General features: G+C 38.7%; 1 protein-coding gene and 1 pseudogene across 9 annotated transcripts in view; both read right to left on the bottom strand.

Moving 5' to 3' along the window:
- The window catches only part of LOC138423313 (uncharacterized), a 107,605-nt gene that overhangs the window by 4,945 nt on the left and 77,779 nt on the right, over positions 1-24,881 (bottom strand). For all 9 annotated transcript variants that reach the window (XM_069559098.1, XM_069559095.1, XM_069559103.1 and 6 more), the window contains one exon: positions 1,554-1,692. In XM_069559098.1, the coding sequence (XP_069415199.1) occupies positions 1,554-1,692 (139 nt within the window). The remainder of the gene's footprint in view (positions 1-1,553; positions 1,693-24,881) is intronic.
- On the bottom strand, positions 4,552-4,633 carry LOC138423979 (small nucleolar RNA SNORD116; annotated as a pseudogene).

Here is a 24,881-nt window from a genome sequence, read left to right as displayed (position 1 = left end):
CAGAGACATAACTTTGCCAACAAAGGTCCATCCAGTCAAAGCTGTGGTCTTTCCAGTGGTCATGTATGGATGTGAGAGTTGGACTATAAAGAAAGCTGAGCACCGAAGAATTGATGCTTTTGAACTGTGTTGTTAGAGAAGACTCTTGAGAGTCCCTTGGACTGCAAGGAGATCCAACCAGTCTATCCTAAAGGAAATCAGTCCTGAATATTCATTGGAAGGACTGATGTTGAAGCTGAAACCCCAATTTTTGGCCACCTGGTGTGAAGAACTGACCCATTGAAAAAAAACCTGATGCCGGGAAAGGTTGAAGGTGGGAGGAAACGGGGACGACAGAGGATGAGATAGTTGGATGGCATCACTGACTCAATGGACATGAGTTTGAGTAAACTCTGGGAGTTGGAGATGGACAGGGAGGCCTGGCGTGCTGCAGTCCATGGGGTCGCAAAGAGCTGGACATGACTGAGTGACTGAACTGAACTGAAATGAGAAAATGTACAGTTCAGTTCCTCTAATGTATGCAAAAAGCTAAACTTTCCAATATCATAGTTCTTCCTGGTACCATACAAATGAAATCACCGATCTTCTTGTAAATATTTTTCTTAGGGTGACTATCTATATAAGACCTCAGTTTCTCAGAAGTGATTATCTAACTCATTTTGTTCAGATTTTTAAATGAGATCAATTATTTATAACAATTGATAACACATATGAATTTCTAAAATACAGCACTGCTCGCCTCAGAAGGTACAAGTCCAAAGGTTATCACTTATCCACCCTACTCAGTTACAGAGACTAGACCCCACATCAGTGATCCAGGCCCCTAAGGATGAGCCTTTCCTTCATGTTGTATCTCAAGGGGGAGGAATAAACATTTTCATAAGAAACTTGAGCTCTGTCCTTGTTACCTTGTGGGAATAGAATAGAACTGTGGAAAGATTAGAAGTAAACCCGTCCATTGGTCTGTCAGTCACAAGACAGTAGGGCTCAATAATGTAACTGCCTATTAAATAAGCATTGCTCTGCTAGAATGTTTCCAATATTATTCCATCAATATTAATTGTGTTAGGCTCTGGTCTCCATAAGAGCAAATATTGTCCAACATTCTTGGCCAAATTAAATGTGCAATAAGACTGTCTGAACATACTTAAAGTTCCAGGAAAATGTTGGCCTGGTGAATAATTCAGTCACAACAATGGACATATAATGGATATATATACTCTGTAAACTAAACCTCAGAATTATTTTATCCTCAAAGGTGATCCAAATGGACTGGGGAGGACTAACCTGAAAAAAGCCATGATAGGGAAATAAAGAACATTATCTAAAAATCACTTACAGTGCTTAAGCTCAGGAACATGGCAATTTGCAGGGAAAGCACAGAGTTACACTACACCTGATGGTACAGTGACAGCAAAGCAGGCAAGACTCACACAGGCACAACGGTTATGGACATGTGACTGAGAGGGTGGGAGTGCGCAGAGAGGAAGAGTTAGACACTGAGATCTCTCACCATGAAATACTTCCCATCCCATCGTCACAGTGATGCTCACCAGGCCACACTGCTGAGGATTCAGTGATATCTGGGCAAGCACATCCCTCAGTAGAAACAATTTCTCTCTGCCAAACTGGTGAGGAATAGCCTTGCCATTGTTTCCATATCTAATTTCTATATGAAGCATCAGCAGGAAGCTGGAAAAAATAAAAAATTCTGGAAAAGTACAAAAAGAAGCCTCAAAGAATCACCAGATTTTTAAGCACTCAAACTGTTTAAACTGACAGACTGTACAACACCAATTAAATTTTTCATTCCTTAAAAAATAATAATTACTCAGGAATTTATAAAAGATTAGATGTTATGTTGAGAGTGCATTATTGAATTTCTTCTTAGATAAGGAGCTGGCAGAAGTGATAAAACCAGCTTTTCTTTGGTGGGATAAAAATTCTATGCAATTGAAATATTACTTCCAACTTACAAACCACAGAGGAAATTAGAGGAGTTGAAAAAATCTTCCAAACTGAATATTAATTGATCTGAGATTTAATTACACACATTTTTTGGCCAATTGTGTGATAAGAATAAAAATACACTTTGTTCCATGCAAGAGGAGAGTATAGAAAGTCATTTGTTCTAAGACCTGGTAAAAGTCTCTCCAAAGGACCCTTAGAATCACTCATTAAAACTGGGATCTCCCTTAAAACACATATGAAGCAGACTGAAGGAATATGAATATTAACCTATAAAATTTCAAGATTTGGAAATGCAACGACCTCACAATTTAAAGTATTTAGTGTAGCATATACTTGACCCCATCACTCAAATGTCTAGAAAATTTGAATTTGGGTGAGAAGAAAAACAACTGTATGAATTTTTGTGACAGCTAAAAATCTAACGAGCCAACTCATTAGTAAAGACCCTGATGCTGGGGAAAATAGAAGGCAGGAGGAGAAGGGGACAACAGAGGACAAGATGGTTGGATGGCATCATTGACTCAATGGACATGAGTTTGAGCAAGCTCCAGGAAATGGTGCTGCAGTCCATGGCGTCACAAAAAGTCAGAAACAACTGAGCAACTGAACACCACCAACAACAATCGATCAAATGCCCAGAATATAGTAACTCTGAGTGAATGGATATATTAGCCAAGCACTCCAAGAGCTTCCATCTCTCCTTACACCAGATACTTACAGACCTCTGTACAGCTCATTTCCCTTAATATATACTATCAGGTGACCTTTCCAGCACTTCATCCTACTTGGTGCTTATACTAGACCAAGCGCTCTCCAGATTCTTTGTCTCGCATGGACCCTGGGAGGGATCTCAGCGGACGAGTGATTTTTTTCACTCAGTTTGTTTGTATTGCAATGAGGAAGTCATCATTAATCCAGGCACATTAGTGAAAGAGAATTTGATCCTAAGATATATGGCAGACTCTGAGCACTCAGGGTTCTGACACCCTCAGACACACTGACCCACAGTATTCAATAATGGAGACCATTCGTCACAGTCAATGACAGCCCCATGACTGACTAGCACAGCTAGAATCTCACTGTCATGAGTATTACAGGGTTTTAAAAGAATGTCAGTACTTTCCAGACAAAATGCTCACTGATGTTACAATTCCCATCGGCTCTTGAGGTTGAGATGGTAAAATTATTTTCAATACCTTCCTTCATGCCACTTCTCAAGAAGGGACAAATTCCTTCAAATGAAACTCAACTAATGGTCCATATAGAGTAAAAATATGAAAAAATGAGATTATATATGTCTATTTGTCAAGCATAAGACAAGAGGGCTTATCATGTAGCTTCATATCAAATATACTCATATTACTTTACTAGAATGTTTCTGATATTATTCAAAGGGATAAAGCACAAAAATCTCACAAATAAAGGAGATAAAATATTGGACACCTCACCAGATAATTAATAACTCACATTATTTGGGTTAATAGACAGTTCAAAAAACTAATTATCTACTTGATTATAAAAGTATAATTAAAATAAGCCATAAAAAGAATATTTGTTTAAAAATGATTATTACCATTAGAGTGCATTATTTTGTTCCATCCTAAGACAAGGAGCAGGTAAAAGTAACAAAATCACCCTTTTTTTATGGTAGTGAGTACTCTACGCAACTAAACTGAACTAAGGGACTGAACTGAACTGATTTCATGCAATTCCAAAGTCACTTCCATTTTCCAAAGCACAGAGGAAATAAAGGAAGTTGTGAAGCAAAATATTTCCAATTAAATGTCAATTGAGTATTAAAGAATTAACAACAGATATTCACTTGATAATCTATATAATGAGAAAAAAATTATGTTTGTCCCTTGGAAAAGGGTGGTGTAGAAAATCAATTTTTCTAAGACCTTGGTCTCAAATTTGACCCATAATTCCTCTTAAGCATTACTTATAAACCCACTGAGGGAATATGAATATTAGCTGATGATGTCTACATAAAATTCCAATTGGGTATTTAATCATTTCATGTTTTAAATGTTTAATGAAGTATCTAATGTAATCCATCATCAAATATTTAGAAAATTTCTCCCTGGATGACAAGAAAAAAAAACTTATCCTACTCTTTGAATTAATGGGTTAATAAGCAAATTAAAATATATCATAAGATAATCTCACAAATGCAATAAACTCTATTCCCATATTTCTTTTACTTAAGAGATAAATGACAAGCAAAAGCTAATAATTTATTTCTAATTAGCTATCTAATAGACCTTAACATGCTGATCCTCACAAAAGACTTTAACATCTAAGGAAACTGTGTGAATGCCCGAGGATAAGCACAAATGTTTCTTGCATTGTTTTATCATTTGTGTCTGGTTCTCCACTGTTTGTTTACTATGTGTTGCCTGCCAAGCACTCAGAATTTTCATTTTACAATGATTATTCACAGTTTTTGTACAACTCATTTCCTCTAACACATGCTAGCATCTTGGTTTTCTAATACCATAGTCCTTTTCTGGGGGTTACCACTAGCTGACCAAACTGAGTCCCATCCCAACACTTCTGTCCAGAGTGGTCTCTTATGCTGGACCTCAGTTCACATAAGTGACTTAGTCATTCATTTTGTTCAGATTCCAATGAGATCTATTTTTAAAGTCATCATCAATCCAGGCACATTTGTGGAAGAGACTTTGATCCTGGGATGTGTTGCAGACATTGAGCTCTCAGGGACACACTGAGAGCTATCTATCTCCCTGTGAAACACTGGCTCACACTATTCAATCACAGAGACCAGCATCAATGGTGACCCATCACAATGTTTGGATTGTATGGGGTACCAGTGATGGCTGGTTAGCATAGCCAGAGTCTCATTGTCATTGGAGGGTTACACTCCCTGAGAGTAATGTTAGTAGTTTTAGAATTCCCACCAGCTCATAGGATGAGAGGCACAATGATTCCCAGTATTTTATTTCATTTCAAGTCTTAAGGGAAAAGAATAAAAGCATTTATATGAAATTGAGTTCTTAAGTCCATGTCGATCTGCTGGCATAGAGTAAAATTATGGAATGATGAGAAGTATACATGTCCAGTTGTTAACCATGCATAACATAAGACATTTAGTATGTCCAAGTAAACAAAGAGTTCCAAAGAATAGCAAGGAGAGATAAGAAAGCCTTCTTCAGTGACCAGTGCAAAGAAATACAGGGGGAAAAAAATAGAATAGGAAAGACCAGAGATCGCTTCAAGAAAATCAAGAGATACCAAGGGAACATTTCATTCAAAGATGAGCACCATAAATGACAGAAATGGTACGGACCTAACAGAAGAAGATAACAAGAAGAGGTGGCAAGAATATACAAAAGAACTATACAAAAAAGATCTTCATGACCCATATAACCACGATCGTGTGATCAACCACCTAGAGCCAGATATCCTGGAATATAAAGTCAAGGAGGCCTTAGGAAGCATCACTATGAACAAAGCTAGTGCAGGTGATGGAATTCTAGTAATCCTAAAAGATGATGTTGTGAAAGTGCTACACTCAATATGCCAGCAAATTTGGAAAACTCAGCAGCAACCACAGGACTGGAAAAGGTCAGTTTTCATTCCAATCCCTAAGAAAGGCAATGCCAAAGAATGTTCAAACTATTGCACAGTTGCACTCATCTCACATGCTAGCAAAGTAATGCTCAAAATTCCCCAAGCCAGACTTTAACAGTATGTGAACTGTGAACTTCAAGCTCGATTTAGAAAAGGCAGAGGAACCAGAAATCAAATTGCCAACATCTGTTGGATCATCAAAAAAGGCGGAGAGTTCCAGAAAAACATCTACTTCTGTTTTACTGACTAAGGCAAAGTATTTGACTGTGTGGATCACAAACTGTGGAAAATTCTGAAAGAGATGGGAATACCCGACCACCTGACCTACCTCTTGAGAAATCTGTATGTAGGTCAAGAAGCAACATTAGAACCAGACATGGAACAACAGACTGGTTCCAAATTGGGAAAGAAGTATATCAAGTCTGTATATCGTCACCCCGCTTATTTAACTTACATGCAGAATACATCATGCGAAATGCCGAGCTGGATGAAGTACATGCTGAAATCAAGATTGCTGGGAGAAATATCAATAACCTCAGATATCCAGATGACACCACTCTTATGGTAGAAAGTGAAGAAGAACTAAAGAGCCTCTTGATGAAAGTGAAAGAGGAGAGTGAAAAAGCTGGCTTAAAATTCAACATTCAGAAAACTAAGATCAAGGCATCTGGTCCATCACTTCATGGCAAATAGATGGGAAAACAGTGGAAACAGTGACAGACTTTATTTTTGGGGGCTCCAAAATCACTGCAGATGGTGACTGCAGCCCTGAAATTTAAAACAAAACAAAACAAAACAAAAAAATGCTTGCTCCTTGGAAGAAAAGCTACAACCAACCCAGACAGCATAAAAAGCAGAGACATTAATTTGCCAACAAAGGTCCATCTAGTCAAAGCTATGGTTTTTCCCACAGTCTATAGATATGACTATAGATATAGTCATGTATAGCTTCCCTGGTGGCTCAGAGGGTAAAGCATCTGCCTGCAATGCAGGAGACCCTGGTTAGATCCCTGGGTTGGGAAGAGACCCTGGAGAAGGAAATGGCAACTCACTCTGGTATTCTTGCCTGGAAAATCCCATTGACAAGAAGCCTGGTAGGCTATGGTCCATGGGATTGCAAAGAGTTGGATACAATTGAGTGACTTCACTTTCTTCCTTTCTTATTAACAGATATGAGAGTTGGACTAGAAGGAAAGCTGACCGCCAAAGAATTGATGCTTTTGAACTGTGGTGTTGGAGAAGACTCTTGAGAGTCCTTTGGACTGCAAGGAGATCCAACCAGGCCATCCTAAAGGAGATCAGTCCTGAATATTCACTGGAAGGACTGATTCTGAAGCTGAAACTCTTAATCCTTTGGCCATGTGATGGGAAGAACTAACTCACTGGAAAAAGACCCTGTTGCTGGCAAAGATTGAAGGCAGGAGGAGATGGGGACAACAGAGGATGAGATGGTTGGATTGCATTACTGACTCAATGGACATGAGTTTGAGTAAGCTCCAGGAGTTGGTGATGGACAAGGAAGCCTGGCATGCTGCAGTCCATGGGGTTGCAAAGAGTCAGACACAACTGAATGACTGAAATCAACTGAAGTAAACAAAAGTACTATTTCTCTGGTAGGATCTTCTGATGTTATTCAAAATGGAGGAAGCATTAAAATCCTGGGGGAAAAGTACACGGAAACCTCAGATGATCCAGACTGTTATATAGCTTCACATTGTTTAGATTCAGTTCAGTTCAGTTTAGTCGCTCAGTCATGTCCGACTCTCTGCAACCCCATGAATCGCAGCACGCCAGGCCTCCCTGTCCATCACTAACTCCCAGAGTTCACTCAGACTCACGTCCACTGAATCAGTGATGCCATCCAGCCATCTCATCCTCTGTCATCCCCTTCTTCTCCTGCCCCCAGTCCCTCCCAGCATCAGAGTCTTTTCCAAAGAGTCAACTCTTCGCATAAGGTGGCCAAAGTACTGGAGTTTCAGCTTTAGCATCATTCCTTCCAAAGAAATCCCAGGGCTGATCTCCTTCAGAATGGCCTGGTTGGATCTCCTTGCAGCCCAAGGGACTCTCAAGAGTCTTCTCCAATACCACAGTTCAAAAGCATCAATTCTTTGGTGCTCAGCCTTCTTCACAGCCCAACTCTCACATCCATACATGGCTACTGGAAAAACCACAGCCTTGACTAGATGGACCTTAGTCGGCAAAGTAATGTCTCTGCTTTTGAATATGCTATCTAGGTTGGTCATAACTTTTCTTCCAAGGAGTAAGCGTCTTTTAATTTCATGGCCCCAAAAACCATCTATAATCTTGCTTGCTAAAAATACATACTAGAAAAATTTGGAAAATACATTTATTAAAAATTGCAACATTACCCCTCTGGAGTGCATTGTTCTGATAATTTCCATGGAAGGGAGCTTATACAAGTGTAAAGTCAGCAGTTACTTGGGTAACTGGTAGGAATTCCATCCACTCTAATTTCACCTCTAATCTACAGAATATATTGGGAAATTAGGGAATTTGACAAAACCATTATAATTGAAAGTTTATAAACTAGTAATATATTATAAGGAATAAACCACAGATTTCATTTGACTACGTAAGAAAAATAATGCTCACTACTTGGATCAGGATAACACTGAAAGTTATAAGACTTTCAGTCTCAAAGTTCCCCCAAAGCCTTCCCTTGGCATCAGGTATTAATACTAGGATCTCCCTTTCAACGTTATGAAACCCACTAACACAATATAAATATCAGGCAATGAAATCTACCTCAAATATCAATGATTGGAAATGTAATAATTTTTAATTAAAAGTGCTTAATACAGCATCTACTTGGATCCATAACACAATGTCTAAAAAATTCTTTGGGTGACAGGGAAAAAAAAATTCTCTTCCAATTCTTGTAACTTGTTCAGCAAGGAAATTAAAATGTTCTGGAAAACTTTTTGACAAATAGAAACTACAACTTCTACATTTTTCTTTTTTTACTTTAAGAAGTAAATAAGTGAAAATCATATATTCTTCCTTGAATACCTACCTAATCAACCTTATTCTGAAGATTTGGGCACCAAAGAAAAACGTGTGAATGGCTCGTGGGTAGGCATAACCATTTACCACTGGCCTCTCTACTCCTGTGCTGGACCTGGTTACTATGACTGTATGGATACTGCCAGCAAATATTCAAGGAGTTGCCATGTCATTCTTAAGTTAGATATTTATCGACATCTGTGAAATTCAATTCTCTTCCTTTATGGAATCAGGATAGCATTCAGTTACTATGGACCCTACAGTAGCACTAGCTGACCAAATTGAACCCCACCCCAACATTTTTACCTAGTTTGGTCTCTTGTGCTAGACCTCAGTTCACATAAGTGCTTTCACCACTCTTCTGGCTCAGATTCCAATGAGATCCATTTTGGAGGTCATCACTGATCCAGGCACATTGATCCTGAAATATGTGGGAGGCACTGAGCTCGCAGGACTCTGTCTCCTTGGGACACACTGGTCCATACTATTCAGTCATGGAGATCATTAGTCATAGTCAGTGGCCCAGCCTCTTGGCTGATTAGCATAGCCAAGAGTATCACTGTCATTGGAGTTATATGATTCCCTAAGAGTAATGTCAGTATTTTCAGGGTACGACATTTCAGTCAATAATTGGAAATGTAATAATTTTTAATTAAAAATGTTTAATATACCATCTACTTGGATCCATAGTACAAATGTCTAGAAAATTCTTCTGATACTAGAATTGCTTACTGATTAAAAATTAAAATGCTTACTGATATTAGAATTCCCATTGGCCCTTGAGGATGGAAAATAGAATTATTCCCAATATTTTCCTTCACGGCATATATCAAAAAAGAAGAAGCTCATCCATACAAAACCTAGTTTTTGGCCCACATCAACCTGTGGCAAAGTATAAATGTGGAAAGATGAAAGGTATACATGTCTATGTGTAAAAACTGCATAAGACAGGAAGATTTGCTGTGTATCTTTATGTAAAATATATGAATTTATTACTCCTCTAGGATGTTTCTGGTTAAAGAAGAAAAAGCATAAAATCTTAAAAATAAAGGAGACAGAAGTTTCAGATATCTCAATGGATTATCAGTGCTAATAAAGTTGTATTAACTAACTATTCATCAACTCAGTGCAATTTTTATCATTTCAAAATAATAAATAATACAAAGAACAAATTTACTAAAATCAGCTGTTACCCTAGGAGTGCATTGTTTTGTTACTTCCCAGTTAAGAGAGCTAGCACAAGTGACAAAATCAGTACTTTATTGTGATGATATTTATGGAATTCTAATGTCATGTCCAATATACAAAGTACACATGAAATTAGAGAAGCTGCAAAACAGAGTTTTTTAATGGCATACTCAGCTATAGGAAGTTATAAGAATTCATAATAGATATTCCTTGACCATAAGATGAAAAGAAAATTATGTTCCACCTTTGATCACAGTAGAAAATATCTTTTTCTAAGATATTTGTCTCCAAATTTTCCCAGCACATTTGCTGAAAAATTATTAAAACTAAGATATCTCTTTAAACACATTAGAAACCCAATGAGAATATATGAAAGTGGCCAGTGAAATTCATGCAAAAAATCTAAGCATTTGAAGTATAATCCTTTCACATCTAAGAATGTTTAATGTAGCACGTAGTTGAAGCCAGTATTCAAATTATATGGAATTGCTTGCTCTGTTTATAAGAAAAACGAAAAACAAAGAAACAACTGTCTAACTCTAGTGACTATGTTGGCAACAAATTAAAAGATGTTGTGGAGATTTCATATACCTACTTTCAGTTGGGCTTCCTGTCTCAGATGGTTAAGGAATTCGCCTACAATGCAGGAGACATGAGTTCAATCCCTGAGTCAAGAAGATCTCCTGGAGAAGGGAATGGCTTCCCATTCCAGTATTCTTGCCTGGAGAATCCCACAGATAGAGGAGCCTGGCAGGCTACAGTTCATGGGGTTGCAAACTCTTCAAATTTACATATAACTGTTCTACTTAATAGAAAATGAAAAGCAGAAGTTCGTAAGCTTGAATTTTGACAGTCCAAGCACACTGAAGACATCAATAATCACTCAGAATATTTTGGCAGCTCAGACAAATGTATGAATGGTTCAAGTGTAGTTATAAAGATTCCTCATGGAACTCATTATTCAAGTAGTGATTACCCAGAGTTTATTTACTACAGGTTTGTAGATGCTGGCAGCCAAGTACCCAGAGTTAATCATATCATCCCTAATTGGTTGTTGATCAACTACTATACAATTCACCTCCTCTAAATGTTAGCATCTTAGTTTCCCAATACCGTAGTCCCTGTTTGGGGTACAGCACCTGCTGAGCAAACTGAACATCCCTCCACGTTTTTGCCTAGCATGCCCTGTGGACTGCACCTTAGCTCACATAAGCGACTTTGTCACTCATTTTGTTCTGATTCCAATGAGGTTCATTTGAAAAGTCACCATTTTTCCAGGTGCACTTCTAAAAAGAAACTTTAGAATGAAACATGTAGTAGACACTGAGCTCTTAGGACTCTGTCTTCCTAGTGTGGACACACTGGTCCACACTATTCAACCATGGAGACCAGCATCAGTGGCGACCCCAAGGTTGACTAGCATAGCCAGAGCCCCACTGTCATTGGAGGATGACACTCCTATTATACTCCCTGAGAGGAATGTCAGCATCTTCAGGAGAAAGTGCTTACCCGCATGAAAAATTCCCACTGACCCTTCAGGATGAGAGGTACAACTGTTCCTAAAGCTCTCCTTCATGTCAGATCTCAAGGGAATAAACTCATTCATATGAAACCAAGCTCTTGGTCCATCTTGAATTGTAGTAACAGAGTAAATATATATAAAGATGGGAAGTGATAATGTCCATTTATCAACCAAACAAAAGATGGAATGGTTCTCTGTGTACTTGTTATTCAGTTGCTCAGTCATGTCTGACTCTTTGCGACTCCATGGACTGCAGCCATGCCAAGCTTCCCTGTCCTTTACCATCTCGTAGAGTTTGGTCATCTCCTGGGGTTTACTTAGATATTTTAAAGTTTTATTCCAAGCAAAGAAAGAACAAAAATTATTGAAATAAAAAAGAAAACATGAATAACTCATCATATTATTAATGCCTCACAGTATTTGAATTAACAGAGTCTTCATAAAGCCATGTGAATTCCTGACTTCTTAAAAACAATAATAAAAACAATCCTGTAAAAATCCTATTGAAAATTGGGTTGTATTTCTGGAATATATTGTTTTGACATTCCCAGATGCAAAAGCTGTTACCAATGACAAAATGGCACTTCCCTGGTGTGTTGGTGAGAATTCCAAGCAACAAAATGTGCCTTCCATTAAATATCACTTCCAATCTATAAAGCACAAGGAAAAATTCAGGAGACTGAGAAAGAAAATCTTCTTAATATAATGATAAGTTTATACAATATTCACCATAGATAGTCACTGGACAGCAGAACAGTTACACTCACTCTTCAGAGCATGGTAGTATACAGATTAAGTTTTTCAGTGAGTTCAGTTGAGTTCAGTCACTCAGTTGTGTCTGACTCTTTGCGACCCCATGAATCGCAGCAAGCCAGGCCTCCCTGTCCATCGCCAACACCCGGAGTTCACTCAGACTCATGTCCATCGAGTCAGTGATGCCATCCAGCTATCTCATCCTTTGTCGTCCCCTTCTCCTCCTTCCCTCAATCCCTCCCAGTATCAGAGTCTTTTCCAATGAGTCAACTATTTTACAAGCCATTAGTTCGAAGTCTCCCAGTACGCATGTCTCAGAACCATGCATTACAACCAGAATTGCTCTTATACACATATGAAACACATCGAGGGCACAAGTCATGATATATATATACATATATATATATATAGATATATATATACACACACATAGATATATACACACATAAAAATGCAAGAATTTTATTATGATTTCACATCTAAAAATGTTTAATACAGCATATAATTGAAGCAGCAATCAAATGTATGTGAAACTGCTTCCTCACATAATGGGTGAAAAAAGAGATACAACTAAATGACAGTTGAAAACTTAAGACAGAGTTGGCAAGCAGATTAAAAATACTATGAGGAGGGGGCAATCCTAAGATGGCGGAGGAATAGGAAGGGGAGACCACTTTCTCCCCCACAAATTCATCCAGAGAACATTTCAACGCTGAGCAAATTCCACAAAACAACTTCTGAATGCTGGCAGAGGACATCAGGCACCCAGAAAAGCAGCCCAGTGTCTTCAAAAGGAGGTAGGAAAAAATATGAAAGATAAAAAAATAGACAAAAGAGGTAGGGACCGAGGTCCGTCCCGGGAAGGGAGTCTGAAAAAGAGAGAAGTTTCCAAACACCAGGAAACACTCGCACTGCCGAGTCTGTGGCGAGCCTTGGAAGCACAGAGGGCAACATAACAGGGAGGAAATAAATAAATAATTAAACCCCACAGATTACGAGCCCAATGGTAACTCCCCCAGCGGAGAAGCAGCGCAGATGCCTGCATCTGCCACTAGGCAAGCAGGGGCTGGGCAGGGAGGTGTGGGCTGCATTTCCTTTTAAGGATCGGGCCTGAATGCCCCAAGTGTACCCAGAGCGAACTAACTTGGGCTAGCAAACCAGACTGTGGGATAGATACCACGCGAAAAGCTCTAACATAAGACACCGCCAGGACAGTGCACAGAACAAAGGACAGAACAGAATTAGCTGGTTGCAGACCATCCCCCTCCGGTGACAGGCAGCCAGAGCCGGAAGGGCCAGAAAGGGGGCAATCGCAGCCCCAGAGAGACAGTAACTACCAAACTGCAAACAGGCTTCTTTGCTAACTAAGACTTCTTGGGGTTCTGGGCAGTCATCATCCACCTGAGAAGGTGTGCTGGTTGTACACCCAGAAAACTGAGCAGCAGGGACGGGAGAGGCAATAAGTTGCAATGACCGTGCTCGCCAAACACCTGAGCTACTTGGACTAGGGAAGGGCACAAAATGCAGGCCCAAATAGTCTGCACCTCTGAGGACTACCTGAGTGCCTGAGCCTGAGCGGCTAGACCTGGGAGATGCATGCAGCCCAGGGCCAGCCTCAAAGGTTCCCGGCGGAGCAACCTACAGGCTGAGCTGTGTGTGCCATGAGCAGGGGCAGGCCCAGCATTGCTGAGATACTCCGAGCACATGCCAGTGTTATTTGTTTGCAGCATCCCTCCTTCCCCACAGCGTGACTGAACAAATAAGCCTAAAAAAGTATCCACCACCACCCCTCTTGTGTCAGGGTGGAAATCAGACACTGAAGAGACCAGCAAAGAGAAGAAGCTAAAACAGAGGGAACTGCCTTGAAAGTGACAGGTGCAATAGATTAAAAACCCTGTCGTTAGTACCGACTACATAGGAAGGGGCCTATAGATCTCGAGAAATAGAAGCCGGACCAAGGAACTATCCGAAAATGAACTGACCCCACACTGCCCACAACAACACTAGAGAAAGTCCTAGATATATATTTACTATTTTTATGATCATTATTTTGTTTGTTTTTTCTTTAAAAACATTTAAAAATTTTTAAGTCCTCTATTTCTCCTTTAATTTTCATTTTTATAACCTACTATTACTTTTCAAAAAAAAAGACCCTATTTTTAAAGCAAATTTCATTTTTTTTTTATTCTTGTGACTTTTTCTTCTTCTTCTCCTTTTCTTTAATATTGTATTTTGAAAATCCAGCCTCTACTCTAGATTTTTAATCTTTGCTTTTTGGTATTTGTTACCAATTTTGTACCGTCAAAAACCCAACTATCAGTACCCATTTTTGCTTGAGAGCGAGTTTACTGGCTTGACTGTTCTCTCCTCCTTTGGACGCTCCTTTTTCTCCACCAGGTCGCTCGTCTCCTCCCTCCCCCTTCTCTTATCTACCCAACTCTGTGAATCTCTGTGTGCTCCAGGTGGTGGAGAACACTTAGGGAACTGATTACTGGCTGGATCTGTCTCTCTCCTTTTCATTCCCCTCTTTTATCCTCCTGGTCACCTATGTCTCCTTCCTCCCTCTCCCCTTCTCTGTATAACTCCATCGTGAACATCTCTGAGCAGTCCAGACTGTGGAGTACACATAAGGAAGTGATTACTGGCTAGCTTGCTCTCTCCTCTTTTGATTCCACCTCCTCTCATTAGGGTCACCTCTAACTCACACCTCCTCTTCTCCATGTAACTCTGTGAACCTCTCCGGGTGTCCCTCAATGTGAAGAAACTTCTCATCTTTAACCTAGATATTTTATCAATGGTGCGGTATAGAAGGAGAAGTCTTGAGACTACTGTAAAGATAAAACTGAAAACCAGAAGCAGGAGGCTTAAGTCCAAATCCTGAGAACACCAGAGAACTCCTGACTCCAGGGAACATTAATCAATAGGAGCTCATCAAACGCCTCCATATCTACACTGAAACCAAGGACCACCCAAGGGCCAACAAGTTCCAGAGCAAGACATACCAGGCAAATTCCCCAGCAACACAGGAACACAGCCCTGAGCTCCAATATACAGGCAGCTCAAAGTTACTCCAAAACCACTGACATCTCATAACTCATTACTGGACACTTCATTGCACTCCAGAGAGAAGAAATCCAGCTCCACCCACCAGAACACCGACTCGAGCTTCCCTAACCAAGAAACCTTGAAAAGCCACTGATACAACCCCACCCACATCAAGGAAACTCCATAATAAAGAAAACTCCACAAACTGCCAGAATACAGACAGGCCACCCTAAACAGAGCAGTATAACCAAGATGAAGAGACAGAGGAATACCCAGCGGTAAAGGAACAGGATAAATGCCCAGCAAACAAAACAAAAGAGGAAGAGATAGGGAATTTACCTGATAAAGAATTCCGAATATTGATAGTGAAAATGATCCAAAATCTTGAAATCAAAATCGAATCACAGATAAATAGCCTGGAGACAAGGATTGAGAAGATGCAAGAAAGGTTTAACAAGGACCTAGAAGAAATAAAAAAGAGTCAATATGTAATGAATAATGCAATAAATGAGATCAGAAACACTCTGGAGGCAACAAATAGTAGAATAACAGAGGCAGAAGATAGGATTAGTGAAATAGAAGACAGAATGGTAGAAATAAATGAATCAGAGTGGAAAAAAGAAAAACGAACTAAAAGAAATGAGGACATTCTCAGAGACCTCCAGGACGATATGAAACGTCCCAACATTCAAATCATAGGAGTCCCAGAATAAGAAGACAAAAAGAAAGATCATGAGAAAATACTTGAGGAGATAATAGTTGAAAACTTCCCTAAAATGGGGAAGGAAATAATCACCCAAGTCCAGGAAACCCAGAGAGTCCCAAACAGGATAAACCCAAGGCGAAACACCCTAAGATACATATTTATCAAATTAAAAAAGATCAAACAGAAAGAACAAATATTAAAAGCAGCAAGGGAAAAATAACAAATAACATACAAGGGGATTCCTATAAGGATAACAGCGGATCTTTCAATAGAAGCTCTTTAGGCCAGGAGGGAATGGCAAGACATACTTAAAGTGATGAAACAAAATAACCTACAGCCCAGATTACTGTACCCAGCAAGGATCTCATTCAAATATGAAGGAGAAATCAAAAGCTTTACAGACAAGCAAAAGCTGAGAGAATTCAGCACCACAAAACCAGCTCTCCAACAAATGCTAAAGGATATTCTCTAGACAGGAAACACAAAAAGGGTATATAAACCTGAACCCAAAACAATAAACTAAATGGCAATGGGATCATACTTATCAGTAATTACCTTAAACATAAATGGGTTGAATGCCCAAACCAAAAGACAAAGACTGGCTGAATGGACACAAAAACAACCCTGTATGTGTTGTCTACAAGAGACCCAGCTTAAAACAGGGGACACATACAGACTGAAAGTGAAGGGCTGGAAAAAGATATTCCACACAAATAAGAGACCAAAACAAAGCAGGAGTAGCAATACTCATATCAGATAAAATAGACTTTAAAACAAAGGCTGTGAAGAGACAAAGAAGGACACTACATAATGATCAAAGGATCAATCCAAGAAGAAGATATAACAATTATAAATATATATGCACCCAACATAAGAGCACCGGAATATGTAAGACAAATGCTAACAAGTATGAAAGGGAAAATTAACAATAACACAATAATAGTGGGAGACCTGAATATCCCACTCACACCTATGGATAGATCAACTAAACAGAAAATGAACAAGGAACCACAAACTTTAAATGATACAATAGATCACTTAGACCTAATTGATATCTATAGGACATTTCACCCGAACACAATGAATTACACCTTTTTCTCAAGTGCTCACAGAAACTTCTCCAGGATAGATCACATCCTGGGCCATAAATCTAGCCTTGATAAATTCAAAATAACTGAAATCATTCCAAGCATCTTTTCTGACCACAATGCAGTAAGATTAGATATCAATTACAGGAGAAAAACTATTAAAAATTCCAACATATGGAGGCTGAACAACATGCTTCTGAATAGCCAACAAATCACAAAAGAAATCAAAAAAGAAATCAAAATATGCAAAGAAATGAATGAAAATAAAAACACAACAACCCAAAACATGTGGGACACTATAAAGGCCGTGCTAAGGGGAAAGTTCATAGCAATACAGGCAATACCTCAAGAAACAAGAAAAAAGTTAAATAACCTAACTCTACACCTAAAGCAACTAGAAAAGGAAGAAATGGATAACTCCAAGGTTAGTAGAAGGAAAGAAATCTTAAAAATTAGGGCAGAAATAAATGCAAAAGAAACAAAAGAGACCATAGCAAAAATCAACAAAGCCAAAAGCTGGTTCTTTGAAAGGATAAATAAAATTGACAAACCATTGGCCAGACTCATCAAGAAACAAAGAGAGAAAAGTCAAATCAATAAAATTAGAAATGAAAATGGAGAAATCACAACAGACAACACAGAAATACAAAGGATTGTAAGAGACTAGTATCAGCAATTATATGCCAATAAAATGGACAACGTGGAAGAAATGGACAAATTCTTAGAAAAGCACAACTTTCCAAAACTGAACCAGGAAGAAATAGAAAATCTTAACAGACCCATCACAAGCACGGAAATTGAAACTGTAATCAGAAATCTTCCAGCAAACAAAAGCCCAGGTCCAGACGGCTTCACAGCTGAATTCTACCAACAATTTAGAGAAGAGCTAACACCTATCCTACTCAAACTTTTCCAGAAAATTGCAGAGGAAGGTAAACTTCCAAACTCATTTTATGAGGCTACCACCACCCTAACACCAAAACCTGACAAAGATGCCACAAAAAAGAAAACTACAGGCCAATATCACTGATGAACATAGATGCAAAAATCCTTAACAGAATTCTAGCAGTCAGAATCAAAACACATTAAAAAGATCATACACCATGACCAAGTGGGCTTTATCCCAGGGATGCAAGGATTCTTCAATATCCGCAAATCAATCAATGTAATTCACCACATTAAACAAATGGAAAAATAAAAGCCATATGATTATCTCAATAGATGCAGAGAAGGCCTTTGACAAAATTCAACATCAATTTATGATAAAAACTCTCCAGAAAGCAGGAATAGAAGGAACATACCTCAACATAATAAAAGCCATATATGACAAACCCAAAGCAAACATTATCCTCAATGGCAAAAAATTGAAAGCATTTCCCCTAAAGTCAGGAACAAGTCAAGGGTGCCCACTTTCACCGCTACTATTCAACATAGTTCTGGAAGTTTTGGCCACAGCAATCAGAGCAGAAAAAGGAATCCAAATTGGAAAAGAAGAAGTATAACTCTCACTGTTGCAGATGACATGATCCTCTACATAGAAAACCCTAAAGACCCCACCAGAAAATTACTAGAGCTAATCAATGAATATAGTAAAGTTGCAGGATATAAAATCAACACACAGAAATCCCTTGCATTCCTATACATTAATAATGAGAAAGTAGAAGAAGAAATTAAGGAAACAATTCCATTCACCATTGCAGTGAAAAGACTAAAATACTTAGGAATAAATCTACCTAAAGAAACTAAAGACCTATGTATAGAAAACTATAAAACACTGGTGAAAGAAATCAAAGAGGACAGTAATAGATGGAGAAATATACCGTGTTCATGGATCGGAAGAATCAATATAGTGAAAATGAGTATACTACCCAAAGCAATCTACAGATTCAATGCAATCCCTACCAAGCTACCAGCGGTACTTTTCACAGAGCTAGAACAAATAATTTCACAATTTGTATGGAAATACAAAAAACCTAGAATAGCCAAAGCAATCTTGAGAAAGAAGAATGGAACTGGAGGAATCAACTTGCCTGACTTCAGGCTCTATTACAAAGCCACAGTCATCAAGACAGGATGGTACTGGCACAAAGACAGAAATATAGATCAATGAAACAAAATAGAAAGCCCAGAGATAAATCCACACACCTATGGACAGCTTATCTTTGACAAAGGAGGCAAGAATATACAATGGAGTAAAGACAATCTCTTTAACAAGTGGTGCTGGGAAAACTGGTCAATCACTTCTAAAAGAATGAAACTAGAACATTTTCTAACACCATACACAAAAATAAACTAAAATGGATTAAAGATCTAAATGTAAGATCAGAAACTATAAAACTCCTAGAGCAGAACATAGGCAAAACACTCTCTGACATAAATCACAGCAGGATCCTCTATGACCCACCTTCCAGAATATTGGAAATAAAAGCAAAAATAAAAAAAATGGGACCTAATTAAACTTAAAAGTTTCTGCACAACAAAGGAAACTATAAGCAAGGTGAAAAGACAGCCTTCACAATGGGAGAAAATAATAGCAAATGAAGCAACTGACAAACAACTAATCTCAAAAATATACAAGCAACTCCTGCAGCTCAATTCCAGAAAAATAAATGACCCAATCAAAAAATGGGCCTAAAAACTAAATAGACATTTCTCCAAAGAAGACATACAGATGGCTAACAAACACATGAAAAGATGCTAAACATCATGCATCATCAGAGAAATGCAAATCAAGACCACAATGAAGTACCATTTCACACCAGTCAGAATGGCTGCGATCCAAAAGTCTACAAGCAATAAATGCTGGAGAGGGTGTGGAGAAAAGGGAACCCTCTTACACTGTTGGTGGGAATGCAAACTAGTACAGCCACTATGGAGAACAGTGTGGAGATTCCTTCAAAAACTAGAAATAGAACTGCCTTATGACCCAGCAATCCCACTGCTGGGCATACACACTGAGGAAATCAGAATTGAAAGAGACACGTGTATCCCAATGTTCATCGCAGCACTGTTTATAATAGCCAGGACATGGAAGCAACCTAGATGTCCATCAGCAGACGAATGGATAAGAAAGCTGTGGTACATATACACAATGGAGTATTACTCAGCCATTAAAAAGAATACATCTGAATCAGTTCTAATGAGGTGGATGAAATTGGAGCCGATTAGAGAGTGAAGTAAGCCAGAAAGAAAAACACCAATTCAGTATACTATGGCAGAAAGTGAAGAGGAACTAAAAACCCTCTGGATGAAAGTGAAAGAGGAGAGTGAAAAAGTTGGCTTAAAGCTCAACATTCAGAAAACGAAGGTCATGGCATCCGGTCCCATCACTTCATGGCAAATAGATGGGGCACCAGTGGAAACAGTGTCAGAATTTGTTTTTTTGGGCTCCAAAATCACTGCAGATGGTGATTGCAGCCATAAAATTAAAAGACGCTTACTCCTTGGAAGAAAAGTTATGACCAACCTAGATAGCATATTCAAAAGCAGAGACATTACTTTGCCGACTAAGGTCCATCTAGTCAAGGCTATGGTTTTTCCAGTAGTCATGTATGGATGTGAGAGTTGGACTGTGAAGAAGGCTGAGTGCTGAAGAATTGATTTTGCACTGTGGTGTTGGAGAAGACTCTTTAGAGTCCCTTGGACTGCAAGGAGATCCAACCAGTCCATTCTGAAGATCAGCCCTGGGATTTCTTTGGAGGGAAGGATGCTAAAGCTGAAACTCCAGTACTTTGGACACCTCATGCGAAGAGTTGACTCATTGGAAAAGACTCTGATGCTGGGAGGGATTGGGGGCAGGAGGAGAAGGGGACGACAGAGGATGAGATGGCTGGATGGCATCACTGACTCTGGATGTGAGTCTGAGTGAACTCCGGGAGTTGGTGATGGACAGGCAGGCCTGGCGTGCTGCGATTCATGGGGTCACAAAGAGTCGGACACAACTGATCGACTGAACTGAACTGAATGCATATATATGGAATTTAGAAAGATGGTAATGATAACCCTGTATGCGAGACAGCAAGAGACACAAATGTTATCAGTTCAGTTCAGTCGCTCAGTCGTGTCCGACTCTTTGCGACCCCATGAATCGCGGATGATTTTGGAGAATGGCATAGAAACATGTATAATATCATATATGAAATGCATCGCCAGTCCAGGTTCGATGGTTGGGGCTGGTGCACTGGGACGACCCAGAGGGATGGTACGGGGAAGGAGGAGGGAGGGGCGTTCAGGATGGGAACATATGTATACCTGTGGCAGATTCATGTTGATGTATGGCAAAACCAATATAATATTTTAAAGTAATTAACCTCCAATCAAAATAAATAAATTTCTATTAAAAATACTATGAAGATATTCTAAAATTCAGTATCTATGCTTCAATTTCCATGTAATTGTTTCATTTAATATAGAAGTGAAGAATAAAAATCTTTGATCTCTTTGAATTTTGACCATCTAATTGCCCTAAAGAGACTGTCATTCAGAAGATTCCAGCAGCTCAGACAAACATGTGTAGGCATAACTGCACCCCACATTTCCAGCACTCATGTGCTGGTTCTCTAGAGTCTAGTGCTGCCAAATGAGCACTCAAGAGAGTTTCAATATTATCCCAACAGTGTAGAAGTACAGCCCTCTGCCTAATTCAGTTTATCAAACACATGCACATTGGTGAACTTTCAAATACAACAGTCTCTACTGATACCTCACAGATGAAAAAACTCAACTCTCTTTCCATATATTTTGTACAAGGTGGGTTCTGGTCCTCAGCTTCACAGAATTGATTAGGTCACTCATTTTATTCAGATTTTCTGAATAAAAAAATTATTCAGTCATCAATCCAGGCACATTACTAAAGGGGTATTTCGAACCTCAGTTAAACAACAGAGCAGGTATTCAGGAGTACATCACCCACAGACATACTGACCTACCATATTCAGTCTTGGAGACCATATACTTCCCAGAATAGTCAAAGACTTACCATTATTGACCCCTAATATTGACCTCAATATTATATGACCTCTAAGAAGAATAGAGTATTTTCAGGACAAAATGTTTACCAGCTTGAGAACGAACCTCAAAGATGAAAAGGCTAACTTATTCTCAATCCTGTCCTTTATGTTGCTTCTCTTTCGTATGAAACTCAGTACTAGATCCATGCTACTTGAAAGAACAAAGTAAAATGTGGAAAGATAAGAGGTAAATGTGTCCACTGGTCTACTAGATACAAAATCATAGAGTTCACAAATGTACCCTCATTTGAAATAAAATAATGTATTTGTCTCCTAAAATGTTTCTGATGTTATTCCAACGTTATGTTAATCTCTACCCTCCATCAGAGCAAATACTGTCTAGTATTTTCTGCCACCAAATCAGATGTTTATAGGCAACTGTAAAATTTGTCAAAGTTATTTGTTAACTTTAAACATGGTAGTCACTATTGATATTACTTGACCAACTGAACTCCCTCCATAGCCTAGTATCGTCCCTTGTGCTGGACCTCACCTCACAGAAGTAACTTTGTCAGTCATTTTATTCAGATTCCTCTGAGACCCACTTTGAACTCATCACCAATACAGGTACATTTGTAGTAGGACAGTAAGTTATGTAGCAGAGACTGAGCACTCAGGATTCCAACACCCTTAGACACAACAATCAGCAGTTTTAAATGATGGAGACTACGTCATCACAGTCAGTGATCCAGTATCAGTTAACTGGCTTGGCCAGAGTTTTATTATCATTGGAATATTACAACACTCTAATGTCAGTATTCTCAGGACAAAATGCTTACCAGTGTGAGAGTCTCCAATGAACTGTGAGGTTTGATTGGCAGATTTAGTCAGATATTCTCCATCATTTCACTTCTCAAGGTGAAACAAATATAATTCTTTCATAAGAAATCAAGTGTGATTCTAAATTGAACTATAAAAATAGAAGAAAAGTGAAATTTGGGGGTAACAATTTCACTGATCAACTGGCCTAGGAATCCCTACACTGCAGGGATTCTCCTTAAGTCTTGAAAATCTCTAGACTAGATAATCTCTTTCTAGACTAGAGAATCTCCCTCTGTACCTAAGACGGCTAAAAGCCAGGTGACATAGGTCAGGTCACACCATGAAACTGAGCTGCCTGAACTAACAGAAACTATTCATTTCTGTATATAGAATCTCTCTTACTCCAGAGAGAGAATTCAGTGTAGAAAAAACCTTCTAACATCTTACACATGACTAGTAGGAGCTACATGAAGACTGAGCAAAATCAAAGAAACCAAGGGACCAAAACAGCAGCAAATCAGCTCTGACAACTGGACTGCAAACAAAACCACAAACTAGAAAGATGTAAGACATTGAATTAAACCAAAACAGGGTTTAAGAACTAAAATAAAAATTGTCATAGAAATCAAGTAATTTAATATAAAAACTGCCCAACAGAGCTACAACTAGAGACTATCATACTAAATAAAGTTAAGTCAGAAAGAGATAGACAAGTAGAATATATCACCTACATGTGGAATTGAAATAAGGCACAAATGAATCTATCTACAAAACAGAAAGACACGCACAGATATAGACAACAAACTTGTGGCTGCCAAGGGGAAGGAGAGGAGGGAAAGGGATGAACTGGGAGTTTGGGGTTGGTAGACGCAAACTACTATATTTGGAATTGATAGACAAGGTCCTAAATGTATAACACAGGAAATGATATTCAATATTCTGTGATTAATCATAATGCCAAGAATATAAAAATGTATATACGTGTAAAACTGAGTCACTCTGCTATATAAAGAAACTGGCACAACATTATTTATCAACTATACTACAATAAAAAGCTTCCAGATAGAAATGAAAAAATGACCCATTACAGAAAAAAGTAATCATGAAAAGAATGTGAATAGAAAATCAATGAAAGAAACAAAAGATGAAACAACAGTTATCAGAATAAATAATAAAATACTTATGAAAAATTTGAAGTGTGAATATAAAATATCTTTAAAAAGTGAAAATGAAGACAAACCTCCAGTAAATAACAATATAAATTAAATAAATGAAATGAAAATGGAATTGTATAATAAGTAAGGAAAGTTTACCAGACAGGGTCATTATTAGAGAGCACAAAACATGGAAGATACTAAGTGAAATGCGTGCAGATCAAAAGATTAAAAAAATTTAAAAACAAAAAATGATCTCAAATCCCACAAAGGATCTGTGTGAAAAAATAAGATACCTAGATATTAAATAACTCATTAAAAAGGATACTAATAAATTAAGGTTGCTGCTGTTGTTCAGTTGCCTCGTCATGTAACTCTTCGCGACCCCATGGACTGACTGTATGTAGCACACCAGGCCTTCATGCCCCTCACCATCTCCTGGAGTTTGCCCGAGTTCATGTTCATTGCATTGGCGACGCCATCCAGCCATCTCATCCTCTGATGCCCTCTTCTCCTCTGCCCTCAATCTTTCCTCAAATCAGGGACTTTTCTAATGAGTTGCCTGTTCACATCAGATGGCCAAAATACTGGAGCTTCAGCTTGAGTATCAGTCTTTGCAGTGAATATGCAGGGTTGATCTCCCTTAAGATTGACTGGTTTGATCTCCTTGCTGTCCAAGGAATTTCAGGAGTCTTTTCTAGCACAACAGTTTGAAGGCATCGATTTTTTGGCATTTTGCCTTCTTTACAATCCAGTTCTCACAACCGTACATGACAACTAAGAGAAGGGAATGGTAAACCACCCCAGGATACTTGCCTCATGAACTGTATAAAAAGCCAAAAAGATATGACACCAAAAGATGAGCACCTGAAGTCTGAAGGTGTCCAATATGCTACTGGGGAAGAGTGGAGGAGAACTGCTCCAGAATGAACAGCCTCAGAATGAATGAAGCAGCTGGGCCAAAGTGGATATGCTGCTCAGTTGTGGGTGTGTCTGGTGATGAAAGTAAAATTTGATGCTGCAAAGAACAGTATTGCCTAGGGACTTGGAATATTAGGCCCATGG

The sequence above is a fragment of the Ovis canadensis genome, chromosome 18, assembly GCF_042477335.2.
Source record: "Ovis canadensis isolate MfBH-ARS-UI-01 breed Bighorn chromosome 18, ARS-UI_OviCan_v2, whole genome shotgun sequence".
NCBI lineage: Eukaryota > Metazoa > Chordata > Mammalia > Artiodactyla > Bovidae > Ovis > Ovis canadensis.
The sequence above is the reverse complement of the archived record's forward strand: the minus strand, read 5'-3'. Positions and strand labels throughout refer to the sequence as shown.